The sequence below is a fragment of the Clarias gariepinus genome, chromosome 12 (genome assembly GCF_024256425.1).
Source record: "Clarias gariepinus isolate MV-2021 ecotype Netherlands chromosome 12, CGAR_prim_01v2, whole genome shotgun sequence".
NCBI lineage: Eukaryota > Metazoa > Chordata > Actinopteri > Siluriformes > Clariidae > Clarias > Clarias gariepinus.
This window is the reverse complement of record NC_071111.1, coordinates 20,158,629-20,179,762: the sequence shown is the minus strand read 5'-3', so window position 1 is coordinate 20,179,762 and position 21,134 is coordinate 20,158,629. Positions and strand designations below refer to the sequence as shown.

Here is a 21,134-nt window from a genome sequence, read left to right as displayed (position 1 = left end):
AAACCGAATCCCACAAACATGGCAAATATTATGCATGTGGGAATGTCTAAATCAACCGATTTACATAAAAGAAAGGTATAGGGACTTGTAACGAAAAATTTTATTCAACTGTTAAAGCCATGAATTGGGTTAATAAACAAACCATGATAAAGTGGTGAACATAATACTATGTGTGTGTATGGATGTGTGACCTGAGCCGACTCCATGGCATGGTATCCTGTAACAGTAGAGCGACGTTTCTTTTGGACAAAGACGGCTTTGCGTTTCTTTCTGCGGCGAGCGGGTTTGGCCATGTCGCCGTCCTGAGTGCACACTCCCAGACTGGGACGGCCCACTTTTCTCTTCTTTCCATAGTAATGTGCTACAAAACACAGACAATGGTATTTAATCAAAACATCTGGCACAATAGATGTCAGAATGTGTGTGCGCGTCTGTGTGTGTGTGTGTGTGTGCACACGTGGGAAGAAAATCGTGCCACAGCTGTATAACCATGTCATTCTTAATTTGAATGTAAAATTATATAATGCGAGTTAACATCTCTCTCTCTATCTCTCTCTCACTTTCTCTCTTTTTTTGGTAGGAGATAATTATTTCAAATTCATGGAAGGGGAAATGATTGTCAGCACTTTGTACCATACATGGTGCTTTGCAAAGTTTCCCAATGTGGAAAAGTACTTACTGTAGGACAGATGAGTTTATGCTTTCTGTTTACTTGGGAAATGACAAGCAGGATTTTTTTTTTGAGTGAGAGAGAGAGAGAGAGAGAGAGAGAGAGGAAATGACTCTTTATAATGGCAATAATGTAAGCAGTTACAGGAACTAACTTGTCTTTGAGAACATCAACAGCATTAAATCTAACTATAAACCAGTAAAATAAGCAATATGCCTTTCATTAATAAGTGAAACATTGGAGTGATTGGAAAATCACTGTAATTTAAGCAGAATAACATGATCCACTTGCGATTGGTAACAGAATCCCTGTTGTGTGGATTATTTTCCTAGAACCACACTGGCAGGAGTGTGTTATTCCTTACTTAAATGTTGTACGCCCATCATCTTACGGCAGGCTATGGGGGATTGGCCGGGAATCCATCCAGACCTTCCGCATGATGAGGAGAAACCTACCACTGATACACCAATTCCCCTGTTATTCCTTGATTAAATAATTCGCAGGTCGTGATATGGTTGCGTTTCCCATAATAAGACATTTATTTTGATGCTTCGTGACGAATTTAGTACAGAAAGTCGAAAATGTAAATTAAAGGGTAAAGCTATACTGTAGCTTTTTTATGACTAATGATTAAGTCTTCAGGACAGAGGACTTTTTAATAAATTAAATGCCTTATTCACTTTTCCACTTTAACTGATTGTTAAGAGGAACAATGGTTGTTGGGAACGGTATTTTTCTCGTCCTGAATAATACCGCGTCTACAGTATATATACACTGTATATATTTGTCTCGCTCTATATCCGTCTACTCCATCTTGTTCTTTCCCTCCCATCTGTCCTAGTGAACGCCTCTGCTTTCCTCTCCTCATATATCTTGTCTATATTTCTGTCTTTCTTAATATATCTGTCTCCTAAGATATCACCTTTCTGACTCTGAATACACATCTCCTTCCAGCCTTCTCTCAATACTGTGCTTACGCCTTGTCTTTTCCCTCCTCCCTGCCCCTGGTAACACTTAGATACTTACTGTACTTGGTCTTGGTGTGTATGGAGCAGTTTTCCGGACACGTCTCCGAGACGAGCGTGGGGCCGAACAGGTTGGGGCAGCACTGCAGTCTCAGGCACACTCCGCGGCAGAAATCTGCCACCTGCTCAGCCAAACATACAATCCTTAGGCTTGCGCGATAAGTCTTCCCTTTATACCTGAAAAAAAACCACAAAGTCACAAATTCAATGTGTGTCCCCAGTATGCAAATGAAGCCAGATTAAAAAAAAAAAAAAAAAAAAAAAAAGGCTGTTTGGAAAATTTTGTGTTGCTCAAGTCTATTAAATATGTGCATGCATGAGTATGCAAATTGGCTTTCTGGTTATGCAAATGACTTTGTTCATTAGGAATTCTGGGTTTATACTCTCAAATTTATCACACACCGGGACCAAGTGTCATGTTTGAATAAATATATTGCTCTGTCTTGCTCTGTCTGTAGCATACTGCTATGTCATGCCAATAAACTGTGTGGTCCTTAACACTGAATAACTGTAAAAAGAACTGAAATTGATTCAGCTTACAACTTTTTAATTTAAGGGGAGATTTTCTCACCTTTTGAACATTTACAAAAATAGGTGAGATGGCAAGATCTGGGACAGATCAGATAAGACAAGCTGCAAAATGCACAATGAGAAAGTCAGGACACTCAGTACAGTAGGATGCCTGCAGCTTGGTGCCCTGCTCTGCTTGTACGTTATCTGATTTTCAACGTTCACATGTGAATGTGACAGTGTAGTGGGTTTGTGCCATTTCAGCTAACTAGGACATTTTTAACAGAGGTAGCTCGCACTCTACTGGGTCTTTGCAGCAGCTGTATTCAGTTCAGATAAGTTTGCCTCTTGTGGTATACCTTCTGTGTTTACTATGGTGAAGTCTTCTCTTCAGTGGTGACTCTGACACAGATTCAAATACCTCTTGGAACGTTTTTATGATCTGGCTAGTTGTTGTAAATGTTTTTTTTCTCTTTCATAAGATAAACAATTCTTCTCTCATTTGCTCTATATTTTGCATTTGCTTTCTCATTTGATCCTAGACCTTTTCACCTAATTTGTGTAAAAACCCTCAAATTAAAGCTGCAAATCTGTGCCTTATCGATTATTTATTGTTAACCCCAATATACTATGGTAGACAGCTGTATATAAAATAACTAGTGCTGTTAATCGACCACCGACAATAAAAAAAAAAAAACAGGTAATCCCAGTCAATAAGAAAAAAGGACTCAGATTTACCTGTATTATACAGGTGCAATGTTAGAATAAAGAAATGCATGACAAATCGGTTAGAGGAAACAGACTCTTGCATGAACTAAAATCTCTCGAATGGGACTGGCACAGAATAAAGTGGCTGGGTGGTATAGTATGAGGTGTGGCAACCCACCGACAGCGGGGCACAAACCCGGACCCTCGGATTCAAAAATCAGCAACCTGGAGCCTTAGCCGCCTGAGCCACCACTCCCACATCTTAGATTTTATGTATTGTTGTAAAAGATTGTTCCCCTTAAAGGTAGCTCAAGCTCGCAAGCAGCTTTGGTTTCATCCAAGCTTTTATCTAGAAGCTTTTCTTTAAAAAAAAAAAAAAAAAAAACCTATTCAGTACACCTGGTGATGTTTCCTGAGCCATCACCATAGCCGAGTAACTGCTCTGCAATTGTGGGAAGCCACTGGGGTCAAACTTGGTCTTTTGGTAAAATTTCTAAATTAATCATGTTTTAATATAAAAAAATAACACATTATATTTAAAAAAAAAAAAAACTTGAATAATGTTTAAAAATTAAAGGAACTATTTGACTGCATTTATTGCATGTGTGTGTGTGTGTGTGTGCATTCACATCCATGTACGTACTTAGCTTTCAAGGTTTCCTCAAGACAGTTCCACTGTGGATCGACCACCAACTGTAGCTCTCTGAGAACACGGCTGGGCTTATAGGCTGAGTTTATCAACATTGTCAGTACCTAAATAAAAACCAAACAAAAAAAAAAACACACAGCAACAAAATGAAATCAGCATTTCAGACTGCGCACATCATGACATACCGTATATCTTTATTTATCTCTCTCTCTTCCCTCTCTCTGCCAGTTTCACACTCTCTCAGTCTCCATCTCCCTCTCACACACCAATCAGCAACACAAACTCTCTGGCTTGCTCTGTCTGTCTGTCTCCCCACTGTAGACTCTTATCTCACACACAGTACTCCAGGGACTGCCACTCTACCTCCTTAAGGACGAGTGTGCACTTGCCAGGGCCCACAGCTTGTGGTAACTCAGCGATTCTTCCCTTGTTGAGGTATGGCCCAGAAAAACAGCGATGATTCACGAAGATCTGAGAGCAGCAGTACTTTCCATTTACAGAAACTGTGGTAAACAAATTACACACGTTACATTTGCAGAAAAGGATCCGGATCTTATCTAGAAATAGAAAAATTCATGTTTTTACACCACAGATCAGCAATTAATGAGCAAGCACACTAATAAAATTAATTGTTATCAAAGTGAAAAAATGAAGACAAACACGGTTGTCTCAAAAGGTGAGCGGAAAGAGGTGCCTGATCAGGGTGACGCATTGAGCATCGGCTAAAATTATAGCAAGAGGCTGCATGTGAAACTGATCTAGCAGATAAAAAAAATCTGCAGTCAGAAAAAAATTATTAATTAAAAAAAACATGCAAAAACACACTGAGCTCTTATAAAGCATTAATTTGCACAGATTAATTTAGTCAATGCAGATCATTAGTGTGCATGTTGCTCACTGTGTGACTCACTAAAAAAAAAGGAGGAATGTGTCACTTGTCAAATAAACTATGACAAACGACGAGAGGTGTGTGCACTTTAAATAGAGAGGGATTTTTTTGTTGTTGCTTCTGGTAGCAGGAAGTGGCATTTATAACCTAAAAGATCTGTCAATACATGTAGGAATGATTACAGAAAAGGAAAGAAACACTGATTTCAGAAATCATTTGCCAGCTGCTGTATATTTTATTTGTATTTGATCATTTGATTGTAATAGACTATAATATAGAATTATGATAAAAATCTTGGAAAGATACATTTGCTTATATTAACATTATCTATATTGTCTCTATACCCTTCACTTTTTTTTAATATTAAATGCATGCAATTGCAATATGAAATTCTTCACTCAAACTTTAACGGAGCAATAGTGCTGTATACAGCTCACATCAATATCACAATTAATTGAATATTTCACATTAAAGATGAGTAATGAATTTTTTTTTGCCTTGTTTGCTTGTTTTTTTTTTGCCCTCATAGTTCACTGACAAGGTGAAATATTTAAAAATTTTCAATTACTTTCCTACATAACAATATGTATCATATAACACTGCATACATATCCACTTTGTGCTTACGAGTTGCCAAATCATACCAAAACTATCCACCTCTGCAGTGATAAAACCCACTCTCTCTGATAAAAAAAACAGGCCAAATAATAATCTCTATTTGAAAACTCACATTGAAGGCCAATTATATAATAATAATAAAACATTTAAGATAAAACATCTGCTCTATTATTATTATTATTATTCTTTTTTTTAATACTACTACATTTCCATTTCATCCAAAAAGGTCAGTAAATTCTTCCTCTAAACAGTACATAAAAAAGAAAATATCCCTTATCCATATCATCAAAAAAGGTAAAACCTCAGTAATGAACATTTTATTTAAAGATTTCATATATAAACTAGATACAAAAGTTTGTTTAGACAAACTTTAAGTTGGCTTGAGAAAGCCGGAGATGGAAGTTTAAAAGTGTGAAAAGTTTAAAATAGTTTAAAAAGTTTAAAAAGTTAAAACAGTTTAGGTTAAAAGGTTTAAAAGACAGATAGATAGATAGATAGATAGATAGATAGATAGATAGATAGATAGATAGATAGTGTCAGACAGATAGACAGTTACTGATATATAGATTGATAGATAGATTCATGATTGAGTCTATAGATAGATAGAAATAGTCAGATTACAGTTAGATAGATAGATAGATAGATAGATAGATAGAAATAGTCAGATGATAGATAGATATATAGATAGATAGATAGAAATAGTCAGATGATAGATAGATAGATAGATAGATAGAAAGATAGATAGATAGATAGAAATAGTCAGATGATAGATAGATACATAGATAGATAGATAGATAGATAGATTAGTTAGAAATAGTCAGATAATAGATAGATAGATAGATAGATAGATAGATTAGTTATAAATAGTCAGATGATAGATAGATAGATAGATAGATAGATAGATAGATAGATAGATAGATTAGTTAAAATAGTCAGATGATAGATAGATTAGAAAATTTAGATAAGTTTGGATGAGTTAAAATGTGTTAGAAATAGTACATAGAAGGGAAGTCTATAGATAGATAGAAATAATCAGATTACAGATAGATAGATAGATAGATAGATAGATAGATAGATAGATAGATAGATAGATAGATGAGTTTGAATGAGTTTGAATGGGTTAGAAATAGTACATAGAAGAGAAGTTTGATTGAGTCTAATTGGCATTAGCAAGTCGGTGGTGTGGGGGATGGGGCGGGCATGCGCACGCACACTCTTCTGTGACAGACACAGAGAACCGCAAACTGTAATAATTAAGCTCTCAAACAAACGCTTCCCAACCGAGAACCGTAGGTCCGATCGCAAAAATTCTTTCACCGTGAGTGGCAGGAACTTCCTGACTACGACATATTGAATCCTCATGCCCGTAGAGTGTATTATATTGACGTGGTGACAGTGTAAAGACACCCTCCGATTCACACTCTGTGAATATGGCAGTTGACAGTGGCACGCATGGTGAAAAATCAAAATTTTCATCAATCTTAAACTGCTCTCGTGAAGCAACCGTGAAAGTTATCAAAACATGGACCCAATCCGTAAAAGTGCAAAGTCTTGTGACCCGTTTAAACTTTGAATGATGTTTCTACGACAAATTATGGCCGAACGGTAAGCTTTCAAAGTGACCCATGTTTTCACCCTTTTTCGGGCCATTTCCCATTGAAATGAATAGGGGAAAATGGGGTGGTTATTTGGGAATTTCGGGAAAACCGTGCGACGGATCCCTACCAAAAGTCATAGCACACCACTCCCGAAAAAGGCGCACGGTTTGACACCTCACACATGGCACTCGGGCAAAGTTAGTCTCAATGTTAAGTCTGTGGGGGGTTAATTGCCCCCTGCGAGGGCAATTGACCACCCACCCCTTGGAAAAGTCACAGCACCCCATTCCCGAATAAGGCGCACGGTTTGACACCTCACTCATGGGATTCAGTCAATGTTGGTCTCAATGTTAAGGCTGTGGGTGGTTAATTGCCCCCTGCGGGGGCAATTAACCACCCACCCCTTAGAAGAGTCACGGCAACCCATTCCCGAATAAGGCGCACGGTTTGACACCTCACTCATGGGACTCGGTCAAAGTTGGTTTTAATGTTAAGTCTGTGGGTGGTTAATTGCCCCCTGCGGGGGCAATTAACCACCCACCCCTTAGAAGAGTCACGGCAACCCATTCCCGAATAGGGTGCACGGTTTGACACCTCACTCATGGGATTCGGTTAATGTTGGTCTCAATGTTAAGTCTGTGGGTGGTTAATTGCCCCCTGCTGGGGCAATTAACCACCCACCCCTTAGAAGAGTCACGGCAACCCATTCCCGAATAAGGCACACGGTTTGACACCTCACTCATGAGATTCGGTCAATGTTGGTCTCAATGTTAAGTCTGTGGGTGGTTAATTGCCCCCTGCGGGGGCAATTAACCACCCACCCCTTAGAAGAGTCACGGCAACCCATTCCCGAATAAGGCACACGGTTTGACACCTCACTCATGGGATTCGGTCAATGTTGGTCTCAATGTTAAGTCTGTGGGTGGTTAATTGCCCCCTGCGGGGGCAATTAACCACCCACCCCTTAGAAGAGTCACGGCAACCCATTCCCGAATAGGGCGCACGGTTTGACACCTCACTTATGGGACTCGGGCAATGTTGGTCTCAATGTTAAGTCTGTGAGTGGTTAATTGCCCCCTGCGGGGGCAATTAACCACCCACCCCTTAGAAAGGTCACAGCACCCCATTCCCGAATAAGGCGCACGGTTTGACACCTCATTTGTTGGTTTACGATGAACGGTGCGGGACCAGTTATAATTCGCTAAAATCCCCATTATAAGTCAATGGGACGGTTAATTGCCCCCTGCGGGGGCAATTAACCGCCCACCCCTTAGGAAAGTCATAGAAAAATTCTTCCCGAATATTCTGCACACTTTGACACCTCACTCATGGGTCTACGATAAATGGTGCGGGACTAGTTCATCGCCAAAATCCCCATTATATGTCAATGGGGCAAATTGGGGACCTCTCTTGCCCCGGGGGTAAAACTTATACCCTTGTGCATGGTATCTTTTGACAAAGGCTGCAAACATCTTCAAATAGGGTTAATTTAACGTTTCTACAAAATTCCCTCTCTGCGCAACAAACCGTCAAAATTCGTCTCAATGTTAAGTCAATGGGATTTTTGGGGCGGTTAATTGCCCCTGCGGGGCAATTAGTAAGTCCGATCAGTTAGAAAAGATATAGCACACCCCGCGAGATCAGTCTGAAGGTCTGGGCCGAGTTTGGAGTTAGTGGAGTTAAAGCTCTAGGAGGAGAAGCGTTTGATAATTTTAGTCTCGGAATAATAATAATAACTAGAGAGGTACATTTCCTGAAGAAAATGTGAGTGGTGCTTGCCGTGGCGAAACTCTGACCCTCCATATCTCTACAACAATGGGATCTTGATAGCAACATGCTAATATAGCTAGCATCAAGCTAGCACCATGCTAATCAGCTAAACATCATGCTAATTACACTAGCATGATGCTAGGACCATTCTATACATGTGATTAGCGAAAAGTTAGCATAATGCTAGCGACATGCTAATAGCGTTAGCATCATGCTAGCGATGTGCTGATGAAATTAGCATAAAGCTAAAAACATGCTAATTTTGTTAGCATCATGCTAGCAAAATGCTAATCGCGTTAGCATCATGCTAACAGCATGCTAATGAGGGTGCTAGGGGGCGTGGCTCATGAGCATGATGATAAATGCAAAAGAGTGTCTCTACGACAGTCAGATCCACAGTTAAATCAATGTTAAGTCTGTAGGTGGTTAATTGCCCCCTGCGGGGGCAATTAACCACCCACCCCTTAGAAAAGTCACAGCACCCCGTTTCCGAAGATGGGCCGCACGGTTTGACACCTCACTCATGGGACTCAGTCAAAGTTGGTCTCAATGTTAAGTCTGTGGGTGGTTAATTGCCCCCTGCGGGGGCAATTAACCACCCACCCCTTCAAACAGTCAGAGCAGCCTACTCCCGAATAAGCCGCAGGGTTTGACACCTCCTTCATGGGTCTACGACGAACGGTGCAAGACTCAGTCAAAGTTGTTCTCAGTGTTAAGTCTGTGGGCGGTTAATTGCCCCCTGCGGGGGCAATTAACCACCCACCCCTCAGAAAAGTCACAGCACCCCGTTCCCGAATGTGGGCCGCACGGTTTGACACCTCACTCATGGGACTCAAAGTTGGTCTCAATGTTAAGTCTGTAGGTGGTTAATTGCCCCCTGCGGGGGCAATTAACCACCCACCCCTTTCACCAGACAAAGCACCCTACTCCCGAATAAGCCGCACGGTTTGACACCTCATTCATGGGTCTACGACGAACGGTGGAAGACTCAGTCAAAGGTGTTCTTAGTGTTAAGTCTGTAGGTGGTTAATTGCCCCCTGCGGGGGCAATTAACCACCCACCCCTTCCAACAGTCAGAGCACCCTACCCCCAAATAAGCCGCACGGGCTGACACCTCATTCATGGGTCTATGACGAACGGTGCGGCACTAGTAATTTTTTTTAATTCCCATTATAAGTCAATGGGCAAAGTCGCCAAAATCCCCATTCAAATTCTATGGGGCAACTTTGGGGACCTCTCTTGCCCCGGGGGTCGAACTTATCCCCCTGTCCGGGGTATCATCTGACACAGGCTGCAAACCTCTTCAAATCTGGTAAGTTTGATGTCTCTACAAAATTCACTCTCTGCGCTATAATCCGTCAAAGTTGGTCTCAATGTTAAGTCAATGGGATTTTTGGGGCGGTTAATTGCCCCCTGCGGGGGCAATTAACCGCCCACCCCTTATAAAAGTCATAGCACCCCATTCCCGTATAGGCCGCACGATTTGACACCTCACCCATGGGTCTACGACAAACGGTGCGAGACTAGTTACGCGCCGAACTTTTGTACGGAAGAAGAATAATAATAATAAGTTTGCAAGATAACAATAGTGATGCTTTGCAAGCACCACTAATAATAAGTTTAAGTCGGATATCAGTAAGTTGGCTTTCTCAAGCCAACTTAATTAAAGTTAAATGTTGTTTATATTCAACTAAACAACAATGGGCAAAGTGTCCTTAAGTGTTCTTCCTACGTTTTACACATAATAAAAAGAAGCAAAATTATATTTGTCGCTACTTAAAAAAGAGGATCTGATTCATAACCAAAACAGGTGAGTTTTGTAATCCTTTGCACCTCCAGTATTTAAATTTATCCCAGTGTTTTCTCTGTTTAATCAGTGAGAACGCAGCAGTCGGCTGAGACACCTCTGAATGGTGCGTGGTGCTTAATTTGCTATGCTGTCGTTCACACGCTGGTTATATTCAGTTCCAAACTTATTTGTATGCGCACACCACACACAAGCCACATTCCCTAAGCCTGAAGCCCGCAAGACAAATACCGCCCTGGGCCACTCGCGCGACTGAGACGGGCCTGTCGAGACACCATCATCAATGGTCTTTGTGCAAGGAATTGTTTTTATCTCAAGCTTTACCAACACATGTAGATAAGTTGAATGCCAAATGATTTCCCGCTCAGCATTCATCTGCTCAAGCCGGGATAAACCTATAGGCATTTTTTTATTCTACATAATGCGGTGAATGTTCTGTATGGAACTGATTCTGAAATTAGAAATAAGAAATAACCTGAGTCCATGGCGACAGACTGACAATGGTTTAAAGAGATGTTTTCTTTGGGTGGAGGAGTCAATCTGCAAAACACACAATATGATTATTAGCCAACTTTTATAATGATAGGTGTTCAAGTCAAATTGGGACTTATGGTTGTGAAAAATAACAACGCATTTATGACAGTTAAAACTCCCTTTATTTCTCTTTATAAATAGTCCTCTGCTACACTAGTGCAGTAATCCCAGTGTTTCATTAGTGCTTGGATACCATCAAGGTAGAAAGTTTACACACTACACCCGAGCCATGATCGGATTACCTGCTTCATCTCTGAAACACTGGAGTAAAGAGACTGCTTTACTGGCCCAGACACATGGAAATGGCTTGAATTGAGCTCAGGCCTGTAAAGGGGATGTGGCAATATCTCCTAGCTGGTATCCTGTAATGTGCAAGTGATATTTATGGTGTGGCTCCAAGTCACCTCGGCCGAATGTGCACATGTACGTACAGCCTTTTTGAGAATGTTTATACCATTTAAATGTTTTGCTGCAGCAAAAGAGTCACAATCGGTTCAATCAAATGTAAATCGCCTTCATTCGCAAATTTCACCATACTGTACGTCCCAATCCGACTTAAACACCACTTGTGTTAAGTAATTTACAGCTTTATATATTCACAGGCAGCCATAAAGCTGCCTGACATCAGCATACTGAAGATGTTAAATGTTGTATGAGACCAGTTAAACATTTCTGACTGCGTCTGTATTTTCGATTGAAAGCAGAGCGCTCATGTCTCCTGCTGTAAGCACGTTTAGGGGCCGTAGCACAGAGAGGAAATGAAACAGAACAGTGTTGAGACTGGGATGACTCTGTTATACGAGGGCAGGCGCACGGAGGATTAAAACGCTAATGTCTCAGCGCCATTAATTTTGTAAGGGTAGGGAGAAGTGGAAGAGTGTGTATAAAATATTTGGATCCAAGTGTAAGCAGAGAGTCTGAACTTTCTAGTTAACTTACTGTTTCTCCGGCTGCACCACAGCGATCTTCTTTTGAGACTGACCTAAAGAATGTGACACAAAATCTGTTATGTACACACTAAAATAGAATACTTACAATGCATACTGTACATAGTCAACCACTTTTCCAAGTTATGTAGTGTTATAACCTGTAACTAAACTGGACTTCTCTAGGACAACATTTTTCCATGTAATATTTCATTATTTGTTTGTCCCTCATGTTGATAAAAGATAAAGATCTATTCTCTAAGATAAACCATATTCCTCCTACTGTGTTTTTATAATGAAGTTAACGATGCTCTACATGAAGTGTACATAAGATGCCTTAAAACATCCAAACCAGGATCTATCTTTTCCCAGAATATGTGTCTTGGACCTCTGTTGATAGCTCATTTGTTTTCGCAGGTGTATTTATAATGAGATCATTTTACACTTTAATTGCACACAAGTAAATATTTTGCAACAACTTGTTGCAACACAACTAATTTAGGGCTTTCACAGAAATGATGGTGAATACTTATGCAAACTGCTGAAAATATTTTTTTATTGTAAAAACGTGGAAAGAATTTATGAAATGAAGTTTCAAATTAATTAATTTTTTTTTTCAACAAATAACATGAGATCCATATGCTAATTTTAAAAACAAATCCACAAACAAGAAAAGAAAAGAAAAATAAAATAAAGTTCCATTATTAATAATAATAATAATAATAATAATAATAATTCCCCCTTACTAAATGTTCCCCAAACTCCCCTACTCCATTTCCCCATGAGTATCTACTCATTTACATAGCTGATGTCAGCTATCCTTTGTTGTTGAGAATCTTAGGGTTTCATTTTCTTCAAAATGAATGAAATTCATTCCAAATAAATTATATTGGTCTATTCTGTCATCAAGAGCTTTAGACATAAAAATGATTTTGTCTCTAAGACTTGCTGTAACAAGATGATATGCTAAGAGACGCCGCTGTGGCACCTAAAATTTCCTCAGATTCTTTTAAAAGACAATCAAATAGTTCCACACTTCTGTATTTTATGACCTAAGGCATAATTATGAAGTAAAGTCATTTCCACTGAGCCAGACTTGGACGCATAAGAAAACACCACTGGAAATATCTTATGCAATTTTACCCTTGATAATGTAATCTATGTTGAACTCCCAATCCTCTTAACAATGTCGAGAATTAATGGAACACATGCTGATGTAGTCTAGACTTTCCTCTCAAATATTCTGAGGTATCTGACGGTCAAGTTCTTTCAGAGGTGGAAAGTAATGAATTACATTTACTCGCATTACTGTAATTGAGTAGATTTTTTGTGTACTTCTACTTTTAAAGTAGTTTTTAAAATCTGTAATTTTGCTTTTACTTAAGTATGTTTTGTTTAAAGTATTGCACTTCACTACATTTTTAATCATATTCGCTACTGAGTAAAAAATAAATGAATGAAAATGAAAAATAATACAAATAATACAACAGGGAAGGAAAAAAATTGCACCTCGGAAACCACTGCACTGATTGATTGATGGGCGTGGAAAACAAACGCGCTAAATTCACAAGAATGATGGAGACGGACAAAACAGATGTCAGTGATGCAGACACAGCTGAAAGTGAAATGCCAACAAATTCTTATAAAGCAAACCCGTGGTCATATTTAAGCGAACACTTTGATTTCAAGCACAACAAAGGGAACAGATTTATTATGCAAGGGTGTTCCATCCCCCCCAGTTAAAAAAAAAGTAACTCAGTAACTTTTAGTCTGCGTACATTTTTAGTGAGCTACTTTTTATTTGTACTTGAATAGATTTTCATTAGGGTAACTTAACTTGTACTTCAGTAAAGGTTCACTAAAGTAACAGTAATTTTACTTAAGTACAACATTTTATTACTCTTTCCACCTCTGAGTTCTTTATCCCAAGCTGCCTTTATCATACTGCACTTGGTTGATGAGCATCTTGCAATGCACCATATAGCTAACACTTTTAAACATCCATCTAGTTTATCAGGCCTAGGACAATCTGAAAGTCCTGATTTCTAAACTGAAAATATCTATTAAAAAAAGTGACTACTTGGCACATTACATCTCTCTTGGAGCTGAAGAAAAGATGCAAATGTTCCATCTACAGTTTATACAAATCTCCAATATTATATCTCTAAGGATACTGCTCTAAGTTTCAAGCTTCCCTATTAGATTCCGAACCGTACAGTGATATAGATAACCGAATTGTGATTATAACTTGTTTTGCTGAGTGGAATGGGGAACAAAGCAACAGCACCAATAGCACAGGCAGGCAGTTCTCCCATTCCATCCCAAGCCACCCAGAGAGTCCCAATGTGTCATCCAACTACTGTACAAGGTACCAGAACAGATAAATGCTGCCTAGTAAAATAAGTCCTCTTGTAATTTCTCCTTGTAAAGGTGGTCCTTTTCATTCTATGCCATTTATAATTCCACATAAAAGTAATAATAATTAAATCCAGCTTTTTAAAAAGGTATTTGGTTAAATACATAGGTATATTTTGAAAAAGATAAAGCAACTGAAATAGCAAGTGTCTTCAATATTGGATAATCCCTTTGGAGTTTGTTCAATAAAGATGTAAGGGCAAAAATTCAGAGCAAAAAATACTTAAACCATTCATTATCTTTCACTGGAACAGGCAGAGAAGTTGCCAAATAAGTTAATTATATTCAACATTAACGGGATCGAGATCAGTGGCTGTGTTAAATACAACAACATGTCATCTGCACACAAAGAAACCTTGTTTTTAGTATATTCTGTAATCTAATAGTCTCCTAGTGGCACCATAACTAAAACGAATAATAAATGGCTAAGTGCACAACCCTGTCTCGTAGACCTATGGAGCTTAAACTGAGCAAAAAGATTTGTATGTATTATAGCCCTTGGACTACTCTACATTCATTTAATGTATGATATAAACTTATCACCATTCTTACTTTTTTCTAAAACCACAAACAGATATGTCCATTCAACCTGATCAAATGCCTTCTCAGCATCCAGCATAATAAGGTTATCTCTCATAGGTCAAGATGTCAAAAGTCATCGAGCGTTGTCCCCAGAGGTCTCATTGGGGGGGGGGGGGGGGACGTTTAATCATGGTGCAATATCTTACTGATGAGTAAACTTCTAGCTAAAGTCTTGGCCAATATCGTTTGATCGTTGTTTAATGATGATGTAGGTCTACATTAACCCACTTCCTGTAAATCTAAAATGTGCTAAATAAAAAAAAATGGAAAAAAGACAGTATCTACAAAACATTTGTATGATTAGGAGAGAGAAGGAATGAGAGGTTAGAAATACATACTGTACAGATGGGTTAAAAGTGAGGAGAGCAATCTCATTTCATACTTACACACTGCTTTGCGTAAAGGTGTTAGAGGATAAAAGTTAGCTTCACACCAGCCCACAGGAAAGATGTCCATGCTCTCAACATCCACTATACACTCAGTGAGGGGTTTGCTCAGGCCTGGTACAAGGAAAAGAAACAAAGGGTTAAAATTGGTTAACAAAATCTAGATCATTAATATACAAGAGTCAAAAATTATCTGCAACTCTTAGAAAAGACAAGTACATTTTTACAATTTTTAAACTTAATCTCCTTGCGTTTCTATACACTTCTGTCAACAAGCTTTCGTATTCCATCATTAGAAATGTTTTAGGCTGAGCTACGAGCCACCGCTGTCTTCACTTCTTCATCAGAAGTGAATCTACATCTCAGTGTAACGAGCACTGTTGATTGTTGAACCTTTCTTCCTCATAAATGTTCCAATCCTGGCCCTTGAGAATCCCAGGAAACTGTAAACATCAATTTTCCAGCTGATGGTTGAGTTTTGTACGTTTTCTCGGTCGGCGATTGAGGATGTTTTGGTTCCATACACCAGTAATGATTTTCTTTTATAAACTTTCACCTTCCTTAGAGATATACAAACACTTGCTCCATACTTCGCACAAAGTCCTTAATATATAATGACACCAAGTACACAAGATAAAAAAAAAAAAAAATCACTGCAGTCTGCTCTTCTATTGTGCAAATCGCTTTGCACTGAAGGAACACGTTCACAGCTGCACAACAGTGACTGGGGAGACGGTAGCCTTGATCGGAAAGCTCTGATAAGACGAACGGAAGTTTTAATATAACTGGTGTGCAGAAAATTTTTGACTCATCCTCTTCCTTTGCAAGATACTAGATTCAAGAGATTTTATTTGCACACATTGAGACAATATGGGTGCACGGAGTTTTTTTTTTGTGCAAAAGCTCTCCAAGCCAGTGACAAAAACATGAAAGAAAAAAAGCAAAACAAACAGATAATACAGGAAATAAAGAGAAGAAAAAAAAAAAACACTTTTTTTGCAACCTGATACACTCAGTGCTCCATCTATTTACTAATGCCATGTGAGAAGTGACGGCAATACTTGACAGTAACAATGGATATGTATAGTAAAAGCACTTTTTCCTTCGAACTTTTCAAATTTCTTTTGACTGTCCAGGACTAAATGATAAAACAAGAGTTCTTCCATAAATAAAGCTATGATCTTGAGCTTATTTTAGGGACTTGCATACATAATTGGTTACTATGTGGCACAGTGGCTTGGTAGTTAGCTCTGTGTTCTCACGCCTCCATGGGGTGGATCTCACTTCCAGTCTGTGTGTGTGTGTGTGTGTGTAGTTTGTATCTGCTCATCATGCTTGCTGGACTTCTTCCGGATTCTCTGGTTGCCTCCTACGATACAGAGGCTGACTGGCGTCTCCAAATAGCACATAGTGTGTGAGTGGGTTTGTTAGTGGGTATGTGAGATACTGGATGGATGGATAGATTTGGTTACTCGGACACTTTCCATGGGAACTCAAACATATGCGCCTACAACCCAAATATTGTATTTTTGGGGGCCGAAAATAGGCTTATTGTCTGCTTTGCGAAGAAATATACTTTAAATACTTACTATGCTGAGTGCTAATGCTGAGAAAATGACAAAATGTACATGACTAGTATTTCAGATTTGCTAATGACAGGTTACTGTTTGTTTGGAGTGTTGCATGCTCTCTCCATGTCCATGTGGGTTTCCTCTGGGTTCCCTGGTTTCCTTCTGCTTTGCAAAAACACGAGTAGTAATGATGTATCAACTGATGGAAAAAGGAGCCAGGAAAGCCTCTATCATAAGCTCCAGGTTTGCAGTGTCGTTAAGGGATGAAGGAAATGGGAGGATCACTGACATCAGCGTTTGTGTTTCATATATACAAACCACCAGATATTTAGTTTAGACACTTTCGTTTCACCTTGTTGCTATGAAAATGACCCAAACAGTTAATGCCAAGGAAATAGTCTCTCTCTTTCTGTCTCACACACACTTACATACACACACAGAGAGCAGCCTCTTACCTTCATAGCGGAGCCAGAGGAGCCGACCTTTAACCTGAGTGATGCGTGCAACATTGATTTCAGCTGGCTGAAGTGGATTTACGGCTTCCAACCACGTATCCTTACAGAAGCCCCGACTCAGAGACGCCTACACACGTACACGCACACACACCAGACATACATGCAGATAGGAGGTGCACACACACACACAGCATCCAAAAACATGCATACAAGAGAGGAGTAAGTATTGATTTTCCCCGTTTGTTCAAAGGCTGCTCGAACCTTTATGATTAACTGCACAAAGACATTCACTGAAAATAAATTATAGGATTGAAAATCGTATATAAAAAAAAAAAACATTCTGGTAAGACTTAATTTCTCATAGTGAGTCAGCTACAAGAGAAACACAGTTAATCCTTATTTAGAAGAATTACTGTATAATTGGCCAAATTCGAAACCAGTAAACCTACACACAAAAGGCCCACGCACAACAACTGTTTCCCTGGGAAACCACTCGGAGAAAATCACCAGGCATGGAGAATGTAAATAAAAATCATGTTCAGAGCAGAGACACACAAAGTGAGATGAAAAAATCTGTATTAGATGGAATGTATTTTGAGAGGTGCCTGATGATGATGATGCTGATGATGATGATGATGATGAGTGTATAAACGGAGCTATACATAGATACACTGTGGGAAAATACCCTACTGAAAAAGGGAAAATCCTATCGTTTCAAAATAACTGCCCAAAGCACCTTTATAGAACTGAAGGAAAAAATCCCCAAAGTCTACACCAAAAAAAGTACCACACACGCACACACACACACACACCATTATTTGACTAACATGTGCCTCTGCTGCTAGGGATGTTAATACGACAGCACTGGTGGGTTAGATGGTGTATAATAGATAATGAAACATGGATACAAGTTTGATATTGATCAAAACAATTCAATTAACTCTACTTTAAAATACAATAAAAAAAACTATATCATGCTTTAAAATTAATTCAACAATAACATATGGAATAAAAATTAGCAAAGCCTGGACGCACTATACTGTACATACTGTAGGTTTCTTAGTGTAAATGAGAGAGTGTGTTGGTGGAAGTGTGTGTATGAGTATGCGTAAGTGTCCAAGAGGGTTCTTACACTGGGGAAACAGGCATCCGGGGCAGCTTCAGTACCAGTGTGCTTCAGATAGTCTGCCCAATCAAAGTCCTGAGACTGAAACCCTGAGCAAGACAATGGTGTTGGGGGAGGGGGTGTTAGGTTTTAATGCACACACACACTCACACTTCCAAATGTAATTCTACATTAACCAGCAATTGAGCGGAGACGACATGGCCGTACGGACTCACCCCTAGGCCTTTGCAGACCGACGCCGTTCTTTAAGCACCACTGGATTGGCAGGATGCCTGGAGAATCGGCGTGACACAGCACCGAGCAAGGCGAGGCTTCACCGCTCAGGTCGTCCACAGTGATCTGGAAGTAATACTCATTATACACCTACATGGGAAACACAGACATAATGGTTAGCAGGGATGGTTTTAACTCATTGGGGCTGTCACGACAAGTCTGACTACTGATCATGTTTCATTCAAGAGGAAAGGATCGCCTGTTCCGCTTTTAAATAATGGCTTTAACAGAGGGTGTGTGTCCAGTCAGTCTGGACTAGATGAAAGATTTATTGTCTTAAGTTGAGACTGAACTTTTGAGATGGTAACTATTAACACCATGTCAACCGGACCATAAAGATAAATACGATGTTTAGTCTCTGGTAGTGTAAAAGTATAGCGTCCGATGTATCCATGTGTGTGTGTGTGTGTGAGAGAGAGAGGTATATGTCTCACTTTAGTGACTGATACAGGGCAGATGTGGAAGGGTTCTTGTGGTGACACCATCTCTAGCTTCATCCCCGTTTTGAATGAGTGTTTACGCAAATCAGCATGATCCTGTAACACACACACACATGCACAGACACTTTCAGATCTCCTGATGCCTTGAGTTTGGTATAATGCTGGTGTATACACATTTCCTGTCTTCTGATTTTTCATTTCTTTTCTCTCCATCTGACCCCTTAAAGCTGTCAGATCCCTTTTTCAGTTTGCCTACCAAAGCAGCAGGATCGTCTTCGTTACGTTGACTTGTTGGTCATTACAGGCTGGATACAGTACATATAGTCACTCTACAGTACCTTATTAGTTAGACTTTGTCATTGTTACTCTGTATTACTGACTCATTTCCATGACTTTCCTCTGGCAGCTATTTAGCTGTATGTCGTTATAGGCCTACTAACAAAACATGCAAGTGAGGCCACAACGCTTAGAGAGCTATAGGAATTTATAATTTATTGCATATTTCAATCGTCATTAGTAGGGAGGAAACCCATTCTATTTTGCTTGCATGCAAAGCTTTCACCAATCTGAATAAATCCATTCTGATTCACTCTGTGGAAAATTTTTATTCATATGCAAGTTTGAAATGAATTCCATCTAAGAAAAAAAGTCCCTGAATGGGCTCCCGAGAGGCGCAACAGAAACATGTTCGTTCTATAATCTGGAAACCATGAGTTCGATTCCCAAGTGATGCTACAGCCATCCGTATCCGGGACTCAAGAAAGCAGATCGGCCAGGCTCTATCGGGGAGGGGTGTGGCAAACCCAAATCAGCCCTTAACTTCCTGACCCTGACCTTGCTCTCCGACCCCAGCTTTCTACCCAAGATATTCAAAAAAGAATCTCACGTCACCGTTACAAACATATAACAAAACAAAGGGCGACTTTTTCGTGTGCTATAATTGAAACTTTTTTAAAGAAAAGATTTGACTTCTTTTTTTTTTTATCCTGTACATGTCCTGCATCTTCACTGAATATCTGCTCGATATTGAGACCAATTCCCATCCTGCATCTCTCGCAGAGTGCCATTTTGATATCCGTCTTTCCGCACATCCAATCTCAACATTTTGATGCACTTGGAATGCATCGTGACTCAAACACGCGTGTACAACACATGGGCTGATTCCAAGAGTGAAAGTAATCAGGTTTACATTGACTATTATTATATGTAACCGAATATTAAAATAATTAACAAGCATTCTAAATCAAGTTCAGTTTACTGAATTAATTCACTCTATTCCGAACTACTAGTCTGATTGTAGATAGTGGGAAGCCAGGACAGGAAAGCAGTGAGATCTGGCATTACAGCAAATGTACAGTAGAGCTTAAAGGTGGTTATGGCTTCAGTTATTCAGCAGGTGTTCAATGTTTTAAACCAAAATGCGAAAAAGATAATGCACTGCAAAATGATCTCAGTTGGCACTTTCAGTAGTAGATTGTGAATGATTTTGGATATTAACTCTGGATTATTGATTGCATATTTTTTTAAATAAATATATATTTTGTATAATGTTTTGCATATATATAAAATGCTAAATAATAATTATAGATATATTTATATATACACTGCTTCACGCGTTTTAAAAATGGTTTTGTATTTGCATTATATATTTTCATAAGATTAATTATTATTATCATCAATATTCAATTATATATGTGTGTGTGTCTGTGTACATTCCTATATGAAAAATTGGGTTTTGCATTATTTTTACATAAAATAAATGATTATTATTTATTTATAAATTATTTATTATTATTACATTTGTTATCTTTAATTACATTTTATTCAATTACTTTTAAAGTAGAAACGCACCTTAAAGACCTCTAGAGGTAGAGGTTTTTCCTGGGCTGCAGACATGGCTTTGTCAAGAGCATCGCTCCACTCCGCCGCAATCCTCAGATCACGCAGTTCTGCAGAGGAGAGTAGAAGAGCACTGATGTTGGCAGCATATAACAAGTCTGTACACTGTGGGAGGAAACCAGAGTACCCAGAGGAAGTCCAACAAGCACAGGGGGAACATGCAAACCCTACGCACAATGAAACCGCCATCCCCTGGAGGTGCAAAGTGACCGTACTAATCACTAAACCACTCTCCTGCCATAATATAATCTAACTACATATATATAATGTGTAGATTTAATATA

At 39.1% G+C, this 21,134-nt stretch overlaps 1 protein-coding gene across 5 annotated transcripts in view; it reads right to left on the bottom strand.

Moving 5' to 3' along the window:
- The window catches only part of sfmbt2 (Scm like with four mbt domains 2), a 71,827-nt gene that overhangs the window by 6,707 nt on the left and 43,986 nt on the right, over nucleotides 1-21,134 (bottom strand). For all 5 annotated transcript variants that reach the window (XM_053508652.1, XM_053508648.1, XM_053508650.1 and 2 more), the window contains 12 exons: nucleotides 20,803-20,900; nucleotides 18,946-19,047; nucleotides 18,454-18,601; nucleotides 18,245-18,327; nucleotides 17,113-17,239; nucleotides 15,087-15,200; nucleotides 11,717-11,759; nucleotides 10,719-10,783; nucleotides 3,926-4,065; nucleotides 3,557-3,666; nucleotides 1,697-1,872; nucleotides 192-361 (listed from right to left, as the gene is read on the bottom strand). In XM_053508652.1, coding sequence (XP_053364627.1) covers nucleotides 192-361; nucleotides 1,697-1,872; nucleotides 3,557-3,666; nucleotides 3,926-4,065; nucleotides 10,719-10,783; nucleotides 11,717-11,759; nucleotides 15,087-15,200; nucleotides 17,113-17,239; nucleotides 18,245-18,327; nucleotides 18,454-18,601; nucleotides 18,946-19,047; nucleotides 20,803-20,900 — 1,376 coding nt within the window. The remainder of the gene's footprint in view (nucleotides 1-191; nucleotides 362-1,696; nucleotides 1,873-3,556; nucleotides 3,667-3,925; nucleotides 4,066-10,718; nucleotides 10,784-11,716; nucleotides 11,760-15,086; nucleotides 15,201-17,112; nucleotides 17,240-18,244; nucleotides 18,328-18,453; nucleotides 18,602-18,945; nucleotides 19,048-20,802; nucleotides 20,901-21,134) is intronic.